The sequence below is a fragment of the Solea senegalensis genome, linkage group LG20, assembly GCF_019176455.1.
Source record: "Solea senegalensis isolate Sse05_10M linkage group LG20, IFAPA_SoseM_1, whole genome shotgun sequence".
Classification (NCBI taxonomy): domain Eukaryota; kingdom Metazoa; phylum Chordata; class Actinopteri; order Pleuronectiformes; family Soleidae; genus Solea; species Solea senegalensis.
In genome coordinates this window covers 17,249,445-17,264,823 of record NC_058039.1, presented here as the reverse complement: position 1 = coordinate 17,264,823, position 15,379 = coordinate 17,249,445, and the positions used below count along the sequence as shown (strand labels likewise).

Genomic DNA, 15,379 nt, shown 5'->3' with positions numbered 1-15,379 from the left:
GAATACTAAATGAATAGTCAACTATTTTGATAATCTCTGCTCCATATAATGAAGAATCAACATTTTCTTTAACGTTTTCTGACATAAGATAAGATTTGTCACATACACAGTACAATGTGAAGTGGAATTTCTTGTTCCTATTACCAAGAGAATACAAATTAAAATTAAATATGAAGAAAGTAAGCACAACAATTACACACAATTAAAATGCCTCATTATCAAGTGTCCAGTATATAAAATTTAAAGTGTATTAAAGTGTAACGTGACATTTTATGGACCTAACGATTACTCGATTAATCGTGACAATAATCGACAGATTCATCGATTATGAAAATAATCGTTAAAGTTGCAGTTTTAAATAAATGTTAACATCAATTTAAAGGAAAACAATGAAAGCAGGACATTGGACCGTAAACATGTGTGTTGATGCCCTGTTGTGTTTTATGTGAGGTTGAATCACATTTTATGTGAGGCTACATTGTAACTTAATTTCTGTGTCTTGTTTGTATTGATACGTGTATAGGCTAAATCTGTGGCTCTCAAATGGGGATTCATTTTGTAATCGGAATAGTTTCACATACTGTAGATTACTTACTGTTCTGAACATTTGCAATCAAAGTATTCCAAGAAACATGTAGCGGTCCTCAGAGTTTTTACTATTGTTATAGTAGTATTATTATGTAAGGGGTCCTTGGCCTAGAAGTTGAGAACCTATGGGCTTATTAATAAATAGTAGCTTGGAATAGATAAAAATAAGTGAAGTTTACCTCCTGTTGGAAACAATTAACACTAAAACTATGCATTTCAAAAAATGAATAAAGGGAGGATTTGTAACAGTACTACTACAAAATGATCTTTTGCACAAACACAACCACAACTGTAAACTTTGCATTGGGAATGTCACAATGTTTTGTTTTTGAAGGAAGTGCTACCCTGTGTAACTTGAAAGAACAAACCTGAACTTGACCATGTGTGGACAAGTGGACACTTGCACAGACAGGCATGACAAGCACATGCTCAACAACATATTTGAGTTTGAGACGCCTGGGCTGATTGATTTTCAGTGGGACTTGCACAGTGTGTTTTTGAAATAGCTTTTGATCCACCCATAATTTTCCTGCAGGGCATATTTTATTCCCCAGAAGACAGTAACTGCTGCTTCAAGTAGACTTTGTTGTCTTCAAACCACAGATGACAGATCAACATTATAGCCTGTGGATGACAGGTTTATTTTCAGCTCGAAAAACGTATGTGTTCATCTTAGAATTGTAAAAACGTATGGAGAACAAAGGTTTATTGCAAATTACTCAGACGTTTGTATTTATTTCAAGGGGATAAACTTCATTTGAAAATGGAATTTATTGATAATCTTTATAGGATTATGTGAAATAATTATGAAATTATACTATTGTTCTGCATAATCGTCAGCAAAATACTAATTTCTGTAAAATGAATCGCATGGACACAAAATGATACAGTATACCTGCAAAGAAAGATGTTTTGTTGTTTCTTGCACCTCCTTCTCTAAATATTGACTAAAACTATTAAGAAAGGGTGGCAGCGACAGACCCAGTGTTTGTTGCCAAACAGACAGGTTTCTATGGGCATTTACTCTCTGCCAGTGTTGCTTCTTCTGAGTTTCAAAAGTCATATTATCATTATTAATGCTATCGTTTCCCAATAACATAGGCTCATTAGCTAAGTTCTCACATGACATTGATTTTGATGTGAAGAAACAATTTAAAACAGACAATTCAGGTCAAAGTGATGAGTGTTTCATGGCAGATTGGATTCTGTCTTTATGTGACAAAGTCTCTAGCTCCCTCATGTGGAATAATGACGCAACTGAATCTAACGTAAAATGGGCTCGTGTTAATGCAATCAAAAATCTGACCCAACTTTGACCACTCTAATAACTTCAGGTATTTTTTTTTTTGGGATTTTCAGAATGTTTGTGACTATTATGAGATAAATACTGGGTAGAATAGAGTCAAATTGCGAACAAGCAAGACTCTATATAAAAGCTATGGAACTTCTTCAGCCAAACAATTTATTATTACAGCATAGATGTACATATTCACTCTCAAAACAATTTCCCCAATATGTATTGTTTTTTTTTTTAAAAACATTTTAGCCCTGCCTCTGCTTGTGTCTTGGATTTGTCTTGCAGAACACGAACAAACGTCCCCTCCGTCGAACAAAGAAACAGTCTTTGCAGCGCTTCTTCAGGGCAGACTTGGTTTTCATCCCTGCAGCAGGCTGAATGCAGGGAAGATGATGACACTGTCCCAACAAAGATGGCCCACACTGCGACAACGAGCCACACGATAAGGATGGGAAAGGACTGACTGTGCCTGGAGATGGGAGCAGTGTGCGTGGAGCTGCTGTCAGTGTGAAGAGACATCTGTACACATGAGCTGCTGGTGAGGAGGTCAGATTCAACCGGCTAATGGGGGCAACGTGGCGAAACAGGGAAGCAGCCAGGTGTTTAATCAGCAGGGGTGCCATGTCGTCTGAGGCTGTAGAGAGAAACAGAAAAATTATTCATGTGCAATTATGCCAGAATTGGCTCTGTTATTGATGTTATTGGCATTGTTGCATTGCTTTGTGACATTTTAAAGTCAAGTGCAAGTAATTTAATATTATTTATTTATTTATTATTATTATTATTATTATTATTATAATTATTATTATATTATTATTTATTTATTTGTTTGCTTATTTATAACTGTGCTGCTGGTCTTTAGCAAACTGTGAGATAACGATTTTTGCCTCCTTTTCTGTGTGAGCTCCATTCTTAATGATCTGCTCTAATCTTTGTGTGTGTGAAATGAAAGCATACAACATTATTATCCTCTAGATTTTTTGAATACAACTGTTTCACCTCATCAACTTAAATATCCTCTGCACAAATATACTGTGGACAGCAAACCTAAACGCCACACTGTGTCTGAGTCTAATTTTGGATTCATCATCAACACCATACCTACATAGTCTGATAACACTGTATGGTAGGCATGGTGTTTTTCAGAAACCAGGTCCATATTCTACAAAATACCAGGCAACCCAATTCAGAGGCATACGAAACTTCGCATCATTGACATATCTGACACATTTGCGGTTATTTAAACTTGGTGAAAATTAGTAATACTACAGTAGTATGAAGTGGGGTAGCAATGCAACATGCCAAGGAGACAAGCGTGACCTGCTAGCACCAAAGCTAAACATTAATAATCACCGACACGTTAATATCTGACACGAATAAGTTGTATAATAACTTTAAAGCACACGAACAAACCTGTCAAAGATTCACTAGATGTCCAAACCAGGGCTTTTTGCCCTATATGTAGCGTTTTAATCGCTACAACGCGACAGTGGGTAGATGTTCTTGTGAGGATAAAACTACTTCTGGTGTGCGACAGGAAGTGATGGCCGCTGTGCCCTGAGATTAGCCTCGCAGCGAGTTTCCCCCTCTTTGACTTTGTATAAATCTTGTTTTCCTTACCATTGGTAAACTCTCACCAACGTGACAAAAATACAACAATAATAATAAAAATGAACAACACTAAAAAATATATTAATTTAGTAGTCTGGTTAAGGATTGTAGAAACCTGGCAGTCAAGATCCAGGGCATCATGTGTATTAATGTAAGTTACTGCAAGGCATCTTGGGAAGTACGCATTGATTGATGTAAACATGGCGGCCGCAGTGGCTAGAGTTCTGTCCTTCAGTAAAAATGCTAAGGTGATTGTTTCTCCACTGAAGCTCTGTGTTGTTCCTGCTCGCAGCTACAGCTTAGAGGTGTCCAGTACCGGCGAGGTCATCACTCACACCGGACAGGTAAACTCAAAAAACATTATCTCGTTCACTGTTGTTGCTGCTATTGGGTGTTAGCCTGCCGTTAGCAAAGGTTAGCTTTCGCCTGTGTGGTTAATGGGTCTTTTACAGTTGTTATTCCATTTAGTATTTGCATTTCATTATTTACGATACTTACATACTTATATATATATGTGCAATATATACAGTGGTTAATCCAATGTATTTGTTTAACATGACGGCTTCATGCACTCCTCGATAAAACCTGTGACCTCAAATGGATATGTATGCCAGAAAGAGAAAGTGCTTGTGACGCAGAGGAATAAATCCTGTAATTAATGAAACACTGTCTTTCTCGCAGGTTTTTGATGAGAAGGATCCCAGGAGAGCCAGATTTGTCGGCAGGCAGAAAGAGGTAACTTAACTCACTATAGTTTTGGTACTGAGAAATATAAATAAATTGTTCCTCATGTCACCACAGCATCTATCCAGAAATGTCATCTCAATTTCCTTGTTCTTTTAATGGTCAGTGAATGCAAACTATTTAATCTGCTGTAAATTAATTTCTAGAACAGAAGGTATAGAGAGGGTAGAGAGTATGTGTGTCTGTACCGTGAATTATGCATGTTGCAGTCTAACTGCTTCTGCTGTTTAGCTAAGTGTTTTGTTGCATTTATTCTTTTTTGTGAGCTGATAATGACAGGAACCATTGACTGTTTCAAGGTGAATAAGAACTTTGCCATCAAGTTGGTGGCAGAAGAGCCGGTGACTGACGTTGAGGGCAGAGTTGTGTCCTGTGATGGAGGCGGTGGAGCGCTGGGCCACCCCAAAGTCTACATCAACCTGGTAAGAGCGTGCACCCACTACAGTCATAGACGGTCTATTTGACAATACCTTTCTGGAGGCTTGTCACAGTTGTTAGTGGTTGAGTCAACCAACTACTTGCTTCATTCATTATTCACCATCACATTTTGCAAAGAAGGTTACATTTGTTGACATGTTTGTGTTCCTCCAAGTTATATTATCTTCCTCTGCTAGAGAAAATGGTTTTGTGCCATTTATCTCACTGTCAGCAGAATGGCTCTAAAACTACTGATGTGCTTTCTAAACACTGTATGGGGACCCACTTTTTTAAGACGGCAAACTATTGAGACCCAAGTTGCAGCATGAATCATGACAACATCACACATGTGCATAAGGTAGCAACTCAATTAGTTAATATATATGTTTATATACCTAATGCATTATGTAAAACATATGCTCACATATATTAAGTAAAAGGTTGTAAAAATGCTGCAGAACTTTTTTGGGGACACAAATATATCTCCCATGAACCATATGTGGGCCCTGACCCAGCCTTTGAGAATTAATCCTGGTCAGATGAAAGGGATCATCTTTACAGTGTTGTATATCGTTGTAGTTTGAGTAATATCCAAGGTTTTACTTTGATCATATACTCATTTACATCATGTTTGAAAATGAAAGCCGAAAATAACAATCCATTTGATAATGAAATCACATTTTCTAAATAAATTATTTTATTTGGAGGTGCTTGAATGCAAAATTAAGAGAAAAATGTTTAAGATAAAGTTATTCATTGTTTCATTTTTTAATAACTTAATGGGTAATGACTTGACATGATTTTTTAATCTGTAGAATGCACTTGTAATGTGTAGGTCCTAAGTTTTTGTAAATAATAGTCTATCTCTTCTCTTCAGGATAAAGAAACAAAAGTGGGCACATGTGGCTACTGTGGATTACAATTCAGACAGAAGCATCATCACTAAAACCTTTCCTGTGTCTTTGCTTCTCTGTGTAAATTGCCATATTGGTTAATAAATTATATCTTCACTGTCTAAGTGCTTTCCTCTTTATGACACTGGTTAAGTTCAGAGTTGCAATGGAACTGAGACTTGTAGTATTGTCCAAAGCTTTGATAAGCTAAATGTTTCACAATGAAATTTGTTCCTAAATCGTTTCTTTTATAGGTTTTGTATGTGCATCACATTCACATGTTCAGTTTAATGGAGTATTTAGGCAGTTACTCACCTGCAGTTCCCACAGTGACTGGCAGAGGTCGCCAGTGTCCTGCAGACATCTTTCGCCTAGAGGAAAAACAAAGAGAGACTAAGGTACACTGGCAAAACCAATATTGTGACTTTGTTTCCAACTGAAAAGGATGAAGCCAGTTTCAAATCTCATATTTAAATGTCATTGATCTAAAACTATAAAAGCACACGCATGTCATCTGCTCGATTACCTGCAAAAGCAGTATTTCTTTCTTTCCATCACCATTTACTAATGACTGCAATGCTTATCAAAAAGTAGACTGGGTAGGTTTTTGTCTGTGCTGTTTAGAGTAAAAGTCACTTATGAGAACCCCAGCATTTTTCTTGGATTATTCCCTCACATACTTACTGCCATGGAGTCTATATCCGTCTCTTGATGTCTTCTTTTGGGAGGACATCAGGAGAGAGTTAGCCAGATAAGACACAGCAACATAGAACAATGCATGTTTGAGGAAGATCATATATATGTATATATATATATATATATATATATATATATTTCATCAGGCTTATTCTCCATAGACCTCTGCATGTTAAATTGGCCTGTGCTTGGCTCAGGCTCCGAACAGCATGAGTCTGTTCTGTCCCCAGTGATGCAGCCAGTGGAACTGCATTTTCCACACCATGGACCTCAGGTTGGGAAGAGAAGTCAGGCAGATATAATTGGCCCTGGTGGCTCGTGGAAGTGAAGCTTGTGCTGTGGTTAACCTCATCTATAGTCCGACCATTTTGGATGAGTGAAGGGGAGAGCCGTGCATTGTTAAAATAAGGCAGGTGAGCCAGGTCAGTGTCGGGGAGCTGACCGGTAGGTCTTGCGGTTGGTTAGTCTGAGCGGTACAGAGGAGATGCTTGAGTGACTGAGTTGGAGGCACTGCCAGGGGCAAAATCTTCAGATGAAACTGAGCATATGAATTGTGCTGAATTAAACAGCACAGTGTTTTTGAGCCGAGTTTAACTGCAGTCTTTAATTATTCAAAACTTTTAAAGGCATCGCCCGGCATAATGTAATACTCTTTAATATCATGTGCTTTTATGTCAAGTAACTCCACAAATTAGAAAGATGGATTGAGCCAGTCTATATTCATGATCTATCCTCATTCAGCCTTAAGCTGTCAAATCATCAAAGCAGTCGATAGCTAGGTTTCTATTAAATTCTACTGTACATTTGATAATTGTCATAGTCGGAGATGTGAGATAATGGGAGTTGGGAGTTGTTTTAACAAGAGAAGCAGTAAGATGCACAGAAGTCTAGATCACCACAGAGGATTGAGAAGATGTTGCTACATGTTGGAATCTCATTGCTACCTTTTCTGACATTTTACCATTGTACACGTTCACATTTACCTTCACACCGAGTGTAAACACCCCTATATGCAATATGTTGACAGTTATTCCGTTTCCATTCAGGATTACTTTGATGCAAAAAATGTGCATTAGTGTAGGTTGATGTAAACCCACCCAATGGCTTCCCCCACTAGTCCAGCATAATATCATATAGGGATTGCACATGGGAGTGCAGTGCAGTGCAGGGGCTAGTATTGTTGCCTCAAAGTAAGAAGGTCACTGGCTTGGATTCTGGTTCAACAAGGGTCTCTCTCTCTCTGTGTGTGGAGCTTGCATGTTCTCTCCAGGTACTCCAAAAACATGCAAATTGGGTTGAGACACTCAAAATTGGCTGAAGGTGTAAAATGGTTGTTTGGCCCTGTGATAGACTGGCGACCTGTCCGACTCATACCCGCCTTTTGCTCTGCTGTCAGACAGGAAGTAAAGAGTCCTATATTTTGAAAATGCAAACCCTCAAGCACAATATGACCCGCATCGCTGCGTGAGACTGTTCAGACAAAGACGTGTTCAAGTATGATTGTAATCATTTTTGAAGATCGCCTCACCACCGAGACGCACAGTCAATAATGGAGTTGAATGCCATTGACTTCAGAAGCGCGGTGCTCCTCCACAACAATCACTCACTCTGTACAAAACATCTCGCCCGTTGCACTAATTGCCCTATTAAAATATTCCTCCTTGAAGATGTGTCACATTACAACCCCCGAAGCTCATTATGATGCTCCCCGCAGCCAATTATCTGAACCTCCATGTCTGGAAGCCACTGCGACCAAAAAAGGGGGCTCATCAGCTGATCGGGAAGCAGCCTGTCTGCCTTCAGTCCATACCTATACTGTATGAGGAGCAAAACAGAAAACTGACCTTTGCTGGTTGTCTTGGGGGCGACTCTACTCAGCGCCACTTTAGAGTCAGGTGACAGAGCTTCTGACCTTTACCATGGAAATAATGACTTGTTCTGGTTCCAGCAGCTCTGAGGGTTACCACGGGGAATGAGACACCTCTGGCAACATGAGACTGTTTTTTGGAGGAGAGAGTTTGCACTCAGCACTTTGATAGACCCGGAAAAACCAAAGTGTGTGTGACAAGACGCAAGAGACTTGGAGCTGTGTGGGTCTGAGTGTGCGACTGAGACTCCCGACAGTGCTGAAAGGAAATAGGTGTCAGACGCAAAGTGTAGAGCGGAGTCATTTGAAGTTGTCAATACTTCCTATGTAGACACTCCCAAGTGGAAGTTTAAAAATAAAACAGGACAAAATAGTCATTTTCCTCTTCTTCCATGAGACAAAGAGAGTTAGAAACGCTCTAAATGGTGTGAGCCAGACGAGTGAACGTTGGGTTTAACGTTCCATGACCTGTACGGCAACACATAGTGACTTAATCTGATTCTAAGGCCCAGGGAGCCGGCCTCTGTGTCTCAGACTGGCTGCTGAGCGGCTCACGCTTGTGTATCAAGAGCAGACGGAGATGAGGTGAGACGGGTGGAGGTAGGGTGAGGGTTTAGTAAAGGTAGGGTGATGTCTGCAGGAGCACAGGTCAGCAGAGCAGGCGGAGAGTGTGAAAAAGGATTGCAAAGGAGAGAGAGATGAACCAAGGGAAATTAACCATAAAAGACATGTTTTTGTTGTTGGCAGCACTTCTCGTCTTGATGATACCTTTGTAATCATTGAAACTAGACTTTGATTAACCAGGTGGATGATAGCACGACTGTCAAGTGTGTACATTTGCAACTGTTAATGAACGAGTGTGTAGAAAATGTCGCCATGTTTTTGCAGACTCTTTAAGTTTAAAGTTCAGGTCAAGGCCGCTGTGACCTAAATCAGGGATGCACAGACACAGATGTTCATGCGGGATATGTTTATTGAAATCATTTAAGGCTAAGAGGGCTTTAAAACCTACGTTTCAAACAATATTTGTGATTAAAAAGCCAAAGTCATTTGTTTCTACATTTTGTTGTTGAATTTGTAACTATTCAAAGATGGTATGATCGTGTAGGGCTGTAAGATGTTTAAACTGTTTTCATGATATTTTTATGTTTTTGTTTTTTTTTTACTAAATCAACTCGCATTTGGTGCTACAAATAATTTTAGTTGATTGTTGATCTCAAGCGGCTAAAGGTGACAACACTACACTTCTTATATGACTGCAGCTCAGTATACGTCGTCACACCACCACTTTTTCACCACCTTAAATGTCAGAAATGAAAAGAACAATATCTGTTTTTGTGCAATGAGTTAAAAAAAAATAAAAAATCTCCAGCCTCCTTAAAAGAGAAAGAAAACTTTACTGAAACAAGTCAGATGTCATTATTTATCATCTTAAGTCTGACTTATTTATGAGGCAGAAACAGAATGAAATTCACGGTCGGGTTCATCCTGAATTATTTAATTTGAAATGGTTAATTCCATACAAAGCCCAGGAAGATCCCTCCTCTGTTCTGATGAATTCTTTATTACTGTTTCTAAATCGAAAAACTGCAGGAGGGGAAAAAAGAAAAAAAGATTCTCACACTTTCTTGTCATGCTTTTGTTTTAGAAAGTGCTAGCTTGAATGTTTTTCTTGTGCTAAATATGTGAAGTTTTCTTTAATAATTAAAATTGAGGGCAATTTATTTGTATCAAATATTCAGCTCAGTCTTATTTTCCTGTACTTTTTTTATGGGAAAAAAAAAAAATTACCTAAGTGGATAAAGATGACACACTTACTTAAAAGTACTTGAGAGGTTTCATTAAGTATTTTACACACAGTGGATTTTCCCGCGGTCCCAGGTTGACAAAGTCAAAAGCCGCCTAATGAAAAGGGACGCATCGCTGATTGCAGCTATATCTGGAGCTGAGGTGGAAGTGGCATCGATTTAACAATTTAGCAGGACCCTCCTCTGTGGGTTTCCATTAGTCACGGCTGAATACCATCCACTTCCCCGCTTTCACTTCCTCAAAACACACATGCACACACATAGATCCTGTATATACACACGCACGCACACACACACACACACACACACACATACTGACGCGTATATATATTGCAGGCGTCAGAGGTGTATTCTACATGGGATTTTACAACATCTAAACCGATATCACTAATGGTTCCAGCGGATGTAAGGGCACACTCAGAAAAAAATTACCATGCTATACAGAATACACCTTTTATTTTTGTGACTCCAGTGCATGTGCAAGGCTATAGTGCAAGTGTACAAGACAGTATATTTTTTCATACGTGTGAATCAAACAACCTCGCTGCAGGGAAGAGTGTGTATGTGTTTGTGCGTTTGCTCACATTTGACCACCGACGGCCTCTCAATTTTCTTATTGTAACACAACTTATGATTTTAATCTCTTGTATGTTTTGTGTTTTTTGGCTTTGCAAGTAGACAAGCGCTTAATTAGCCACCTGTTGGACGCTCCACGCACTCAACGATTGTTGCAGCTTCCGTAGCGACAGGAAACTTTAGCCTCTTCTTCAGTCTTTCAGCTCGGGCGTCGTCGTCGTCGTCGTCTTACGTGGCCGTCAAGTGCAAAATTAAGACACACCGAAAACAAGTTGTTTGCAACATTAAAAAGTCAGTCAGAATATTTGTTTTTGAACAAACTTAACAGAGCCAGTGATGAATGAGAAGTCTGCCTTTTGTCAACCCTCGCCTTCAAAATCAATTGTATCCAAAATAACTAAAAGGAACTGCATTGTGTCTTCTGCCAGAGTTTCTGTACGAATGGAAAAAGCCCAGCGGTCTTTGACAGAGTTTGTTGCGTCGGGTCGGACTACAAAGACGATGTGGACCTCACGAGGTCAAAGGATTGTCCCGGTGCTCTGCTGTCCATCATAGCGTCATTCAAACCTTTCCACACCTCGGCCGGTTTGGGCTGTAGAAAAGGGGGACCGTGGAAAACTCCGTCCACCCATTCTCTGAGCGTGGCCACCGGTGATTCCTGCTGCCTGTCTCTGTTAATGAGCCCCATAGTTGATGGATAGACGGGTGAGGAGGACCCGGCGGTCGACAGCATACAGGGAGGATACTCTGGCTCCAAGCTGCCGTCCAGAGACACTGCAGTTTGGGCAATGGACCATATTTTGGGCTTGGCGTTTGCACCTCGGAGGTCTGGATTCGGGTAGAAGGTGGTGTTTTGGTGTTGGACTGCTGCGAGTCTTGGCGAGTCGGGGGACAGTCTCTCTTCTCTGTGCAGGGAATCTGGATCTGTGAGATGCCCATGTGGGAGATTTGCGTTTGAGCTCTCTTCGCTGTCCTCAGGTAGGTATTGTGGCTTCGGATCACAGTCGGAAGCGTCCGATTCCAGCAGGTCAAAGTCTTCAAGATCACTCTGCAGGTCTGCACATTGTTGCTCTGCGATGATGAAACATTACTGTGTTTAATCGAAACCTTGAAACACAAAGTTGTAGTGACAGATTTGTTTTAATTGCAGGTCCACTTACCAGACTGGTCTTTGTCATCTTTAAGTGTCTTCTCAGCCTCATCACTGTTATCATCACAGCCTCGTTCATCGGAGCCTTTGCAAGCCCTCGGTGACCAGGTCACCTTGTTCTCCTTCTTTAGCCTCCGGCGTGCGTTGGCAAACCATGTAGACACCTGAAGAAGAACGGGAGGTAACGCGACAAAATAAAGTCATAGTTCATGGAAGAAGGTTGGAAACAAGGAATGTGAAGGCAATGAGGGACAGAAGAGATTTAAGGAAAGAAACTGCTAATCACCTGTGTGAGTGTCATCCTGGTGATGATGGCGAGCATAATCTTCTCTCCCTTTGTGGGATACGGGTTCTTCTGGTGCTCCTGCAGCCAGGCTTTCAGGGTGCTGGTGGTCTCACGAGTGGCATTTTTACGACGGGAAGCACTGTCAGAGCAGGAATACCTTTAGAAAAAAACAACAAAAAAAACATTTGACTTGACATTTTCACAGTTGTACTGGAACAATGAGAGCTGGATCACCTATGGAGAAAAGCCTCTTATTGTCTTAAAGTCTTTTATTGGTTAAAAAATAAATAATAAAAGAGAACAATTGAGAAAAATATACTCGCTGCTGTAAAACCTGAAGATATAAGTCACCATTCATACTGTCTGGTATATAAAGACTATATAAAAAATGACTTACCCATGTCTGTCATAAGAATATTGTCCAAATGTGTATTCATAAGGATAGTAGGCAGGAGTCTGAGATGTGCCCACATGCACAGATGCAGCTCCCTCTTTGGCATCGAGTGGCCCCTGAACCATAAATTTGAACATAACACACAAATAAATATTTATGACATACGTTTGCAGAGAGACAAAGTGACTTTCACTTTATTTTGGATTATTATTATTATTATTATTGTTATATACTTGGATTATTTTCTGTCTCTCTGGAGTATAATATATCCACCTCGTCGAGAAAATGTGTAGTTTTCAAAAAAATGTAACTCTTCTTCCATCACTTGTGCGCAATTACGCATTTTTGTCAAAGAAATTACTATCAAGGATCAAACGGATGAATGAAAAGTGACTCGTTCAACTCACTCTGGAGTAGAGAGCGGTGGCGTCGCTGGAGCAGGTGTCGTAGTAGCCCTGGCTCCTTGGATAAGGGCCGCTGTACACTCCGATGCCGGTGCCCGGAGTGAGCTGGTGCCCCGGGGAGCGGAGCACCGGGTGAGAACGGGGCGATGCAGGCTCCAGACAACTGGCCAGAGAGCTTGAGGTCATCAGAAACTTTGGCAAGAAAAATTCTAAATTAACTCAAACTGTCCAGTAGAAGCACCAGTTTTTGTTTTCCATTTAAATTGTATTATGAAAGTTTTACAGCATTTTATTTCCGCGCGTAAAAACTGGAACAATTTCACTTTGACAATTTGCTGCTATTCATCTTTATTTCTGTTGTCATTTAAGTTAATACTTATATTTATTTGCAAACCATAAGTAATACATGTTTTCAATAGTTTCTTAAATGAAGAAATACATGCTCAAAGTCTTGAGTGTACCTGTGGTGTGGTGGAGTAGGAATATCCCAGCTGAGAGTAAGCCATGTCTCAGGTCAGATCAGATGACAGAGGCAGGAGCGCAGAGCCGCAGCGACACTCAGCAGCATCCGTGGCACATGTGCACTTTTGCCGCTGTTGACACTGTTGTAACTAAACAATTTCCCCTGCTCAAGTTTCCACACGGCTGTCATTTACCACGTTATCCAAGCGGGGACGCGCATACATTTACGCACCACTTTCAGTCCGCGCACAGACGATGGAGAGTCATGGAAAAAGTAACTTCTCGCCTTCCCCGGTACTCGCGCTGCCGCGTCTGCAAAGTCCGCGCTTTAGGTTACAATCCAAAGCACATGTCTGTGTGTTGTCCGTGTGCGCGCGTGTGCGTATGTGTGCGTATGATCAAACCATTCATCTCTGAGAGATGAGCTCTTTGGTTTTAAGGCGCGCCTCTGTGACGTCAGCCCGGACTCGGCGTAGCCTGGTGTTCATATCAAGATGAGGAAACTCACCTAATTAATGCCTCCTCCCTCAAATCCACGAGGACAGCCACACACAAGTGCACGTGCCAACCCCCAGCCCTGCAAAAAAAAACCTTCCCAAAGTCCCCGTGCGTAATGAGAATGTGATCAATTTCCAAAATAAACACAACACTCACACACACACACACACACACACACACACTTTCTATAGCCAGAGGGGGGATCAGGGACGTCATGCGTTGACATCACATTGACACTGGGTGATTGATGACTACAACCTGATATTAGCATAATCGTTTTGCCCTGTAGTTGAGATAAGTTGTCACCGCGGAGAAATCTCTCTGTCATCCACATATTCATGAGTGGGGATATTTCAGGTCTCCTCCGAGCAAATTAATCAAAGAATAAACACTCGCTGTATTCCCTTGAGTAAGCACCTTTACCAACTGAATGGCTTGTCATGTTTTTAATAACAGTGGCTTAAGTCGCCCCGGTGAAGTGAAAGCATTTGTTTCTTTTCTTTCTTTTTTTTTAAAAAAAAAGGAAAACGAAAAGAAAGATATTCATCTTTTATAAGGCAGGCTTAAGGAAGGAGAGCAGAGCAGCAGTGGATGTGTTGTGGAAACATGTTTGGTGTTCAAATATTTGGATAATTTTCAGCAAAAATCATAATCATTTAAACAAACACAAGGTTTCCAAAGTGCTGCACAAAAGGATAAAACGGAGATAAAATAAATACATAAATACATTTTTAAAAAAAACCCACATAAAACAAATACAATCACACTAAAACACATAAAATCAACACTTTATATGGTGTTAAAAGCCAAAGAAAAGAGGTGAGTTTTAAAATGAGACAGAGAGGAAGCCTGTCTAATGTGCAGCGGCAGACCATTCCAAAGCTTTGGAGCTGCGATGGCAAATGCTCGGTCCCCTCTGAGCTTAAGCCTAGTTTTAGGCACTGTCAGGAGCAGTTGGTCAGCTGACCTGAGAGATCAGCTGGGCATGTAGGGGTGCAGCAGCTCAGAGAGCTACATTGACGCAAGGCCATTCAAGGCTTTTAAAAGCAAATATAATAATTTAAAATGAATCCTATGAACGGGCAGCCGCCGGAGTGAAGCTAAAATAGGTGAGATGTGCTCATATTTGCTTGTGCCAGTTAAAAGACGTGCAGCAGCATTTTGAATAGTTGAAGACACACAATGGAGGACCCGCTAACCCCCATATAAAGTGCATTACACTAATCCAGCCTAGTAGTCACAAAGGCGTGGATTGCTGTCTCAAATTGCTGTCGCTGAAGGACTGTTTTGATTTTTGCTGCCTTAACTGGAAAAAAGACCATGACTTCTGTCTTTTCTTCATTAAAATTCAGAAAATTTAAAGACATCCAAGCTTTAATGTCATGTAAACCCTTTAGCAGTGGGTTAACAGAGTAGGAATCAGCCTTTTTGAGGGGGACATAGCTCTGGCTGTCATCCGCATAGCAATGAAAAGAAATGCCATGTTTCCTGAGAATAGAACCAAGTGGTAAAAGATAGAGAGAAAATAAAAGAGGGCCAAGCACAGAGCCCTGTGGGACCCCACATGAAAGAGGAGCAGTGGAGGACACAGAGTCATCTAGGCAAAAATGGCAGATGATGAAGTGAATTATAGTGTTGAAGAATATTATTCAATTCTAATCAAAATATTTTAGAATATCCATCAATAT

The 15,379-nt window shown here is 40.4% G+C and overlaps 2 protein-coding genes across 2 annotated transcripts; one reads left to right on the top strand and one right to left on the bottom strand.

Annotated features, from left to right (window-relative positions):
- Positions 1 to 3,674: 3,674 nt before the first annotated feature.
- ndufs6 (NADH:ubiquinone oxidoreductase subunit S6) lies at positions 3,675 to 5,672 on the top strand. The gene is made up of 4 exons (XM_044051949.1): positions 3,675 to 3,840; positions 4,178 to 4,231; positions 4,540 to 4,662; positions 5,535 to 5,672. The coding sequence occupies exons 1-4, from the start codon at positions 3,697 to 3,699 to the stop codon at positions 5,601 to 5,603; spliced, it is 390 nt and encodes a 129-aa protein (XP_043907884.1). The 5' UTR covers positions 3,675 to 3,696; the 3' UTR covers positions 5,604 to 5,672.
- Positions 5,673 to 10,360: 4,688 nt separating this feature from the next.
- On the bottom strand, positions 10,361 to 13,820 carry irx4b (iroquois homeobox 4b). Its single transcript, XM_044052143.1, has 6 exons — positions 13,193 to 13,820; positions 12,735 to 12,923; positions 12,331 to 12,443; positions 11,934 to 12,090; positions 11,658 to 11,811; positions 10,361 to 11,568 (listed from the first exon to the last, which is right to left on the bottom strand). The coding sequence occupies exons 1-6, from the start codon at positions 13,235 to 13,237 to the stop codon at positions 10,988 to 10,990; spliced, it is 1,239 nt and encodes a 412-aa protein (XP_043908078.1). The 5' UTR covers positions 13,238 to 13,820; the 3' UTR covers positions 10,361 to 10,987.
- Between the last annotated feature and the right edge of the window lie 1,559 nt (positions 13,821 to 15,379).

Excerpts from the sequence above, each read along its gene's own strand:
- irx4b (XM_044052143.1), bottom strand. The coding sequence starts at position 13,237 with ATGGCTTACTCTCAGCTGGGATATTCCTACTCCACCACACCACAG. Across the intron at positions 12,444-12,734 it reads CCACCGCTCTCTACTCCAGA|GGGCCACTCGATGCCAAAGA; the intron begins GTGAGTTGAACG and ends TTTATGGTTCAG. Across the intron at positions 11,812-11,933 it reads CCAGGATGACACTCACACAG|GTGTCTACATGGTTTGCCAA; the intron begins GTGATTAGCAGT and ends GTTCTTCTTCAG.
- ndufs6 (XM_044051949.1), top strand. The coding sequence starts at position 3,697 with ATGGCGGCCGCAGTGGCTAGAGTTCTGTCCTTCAGTAAAAATGCTAAG. Across the intron at positions 3,841-4,177 it reads TCATCACTCACACCGGACAG|GTTTTTGATGAGAAGGATCC; the intron begins GTAAACTCAAAA and ends TCTTTCTCGCAG. Across the intron at positions 4,663-5,534 it reads CCAAAGTCTACATCAACCTG|GATAAAGAAACAAAAGTGGG; the intron begins GTAAGAGCGTGC and ends TCTTCTCTTCAG.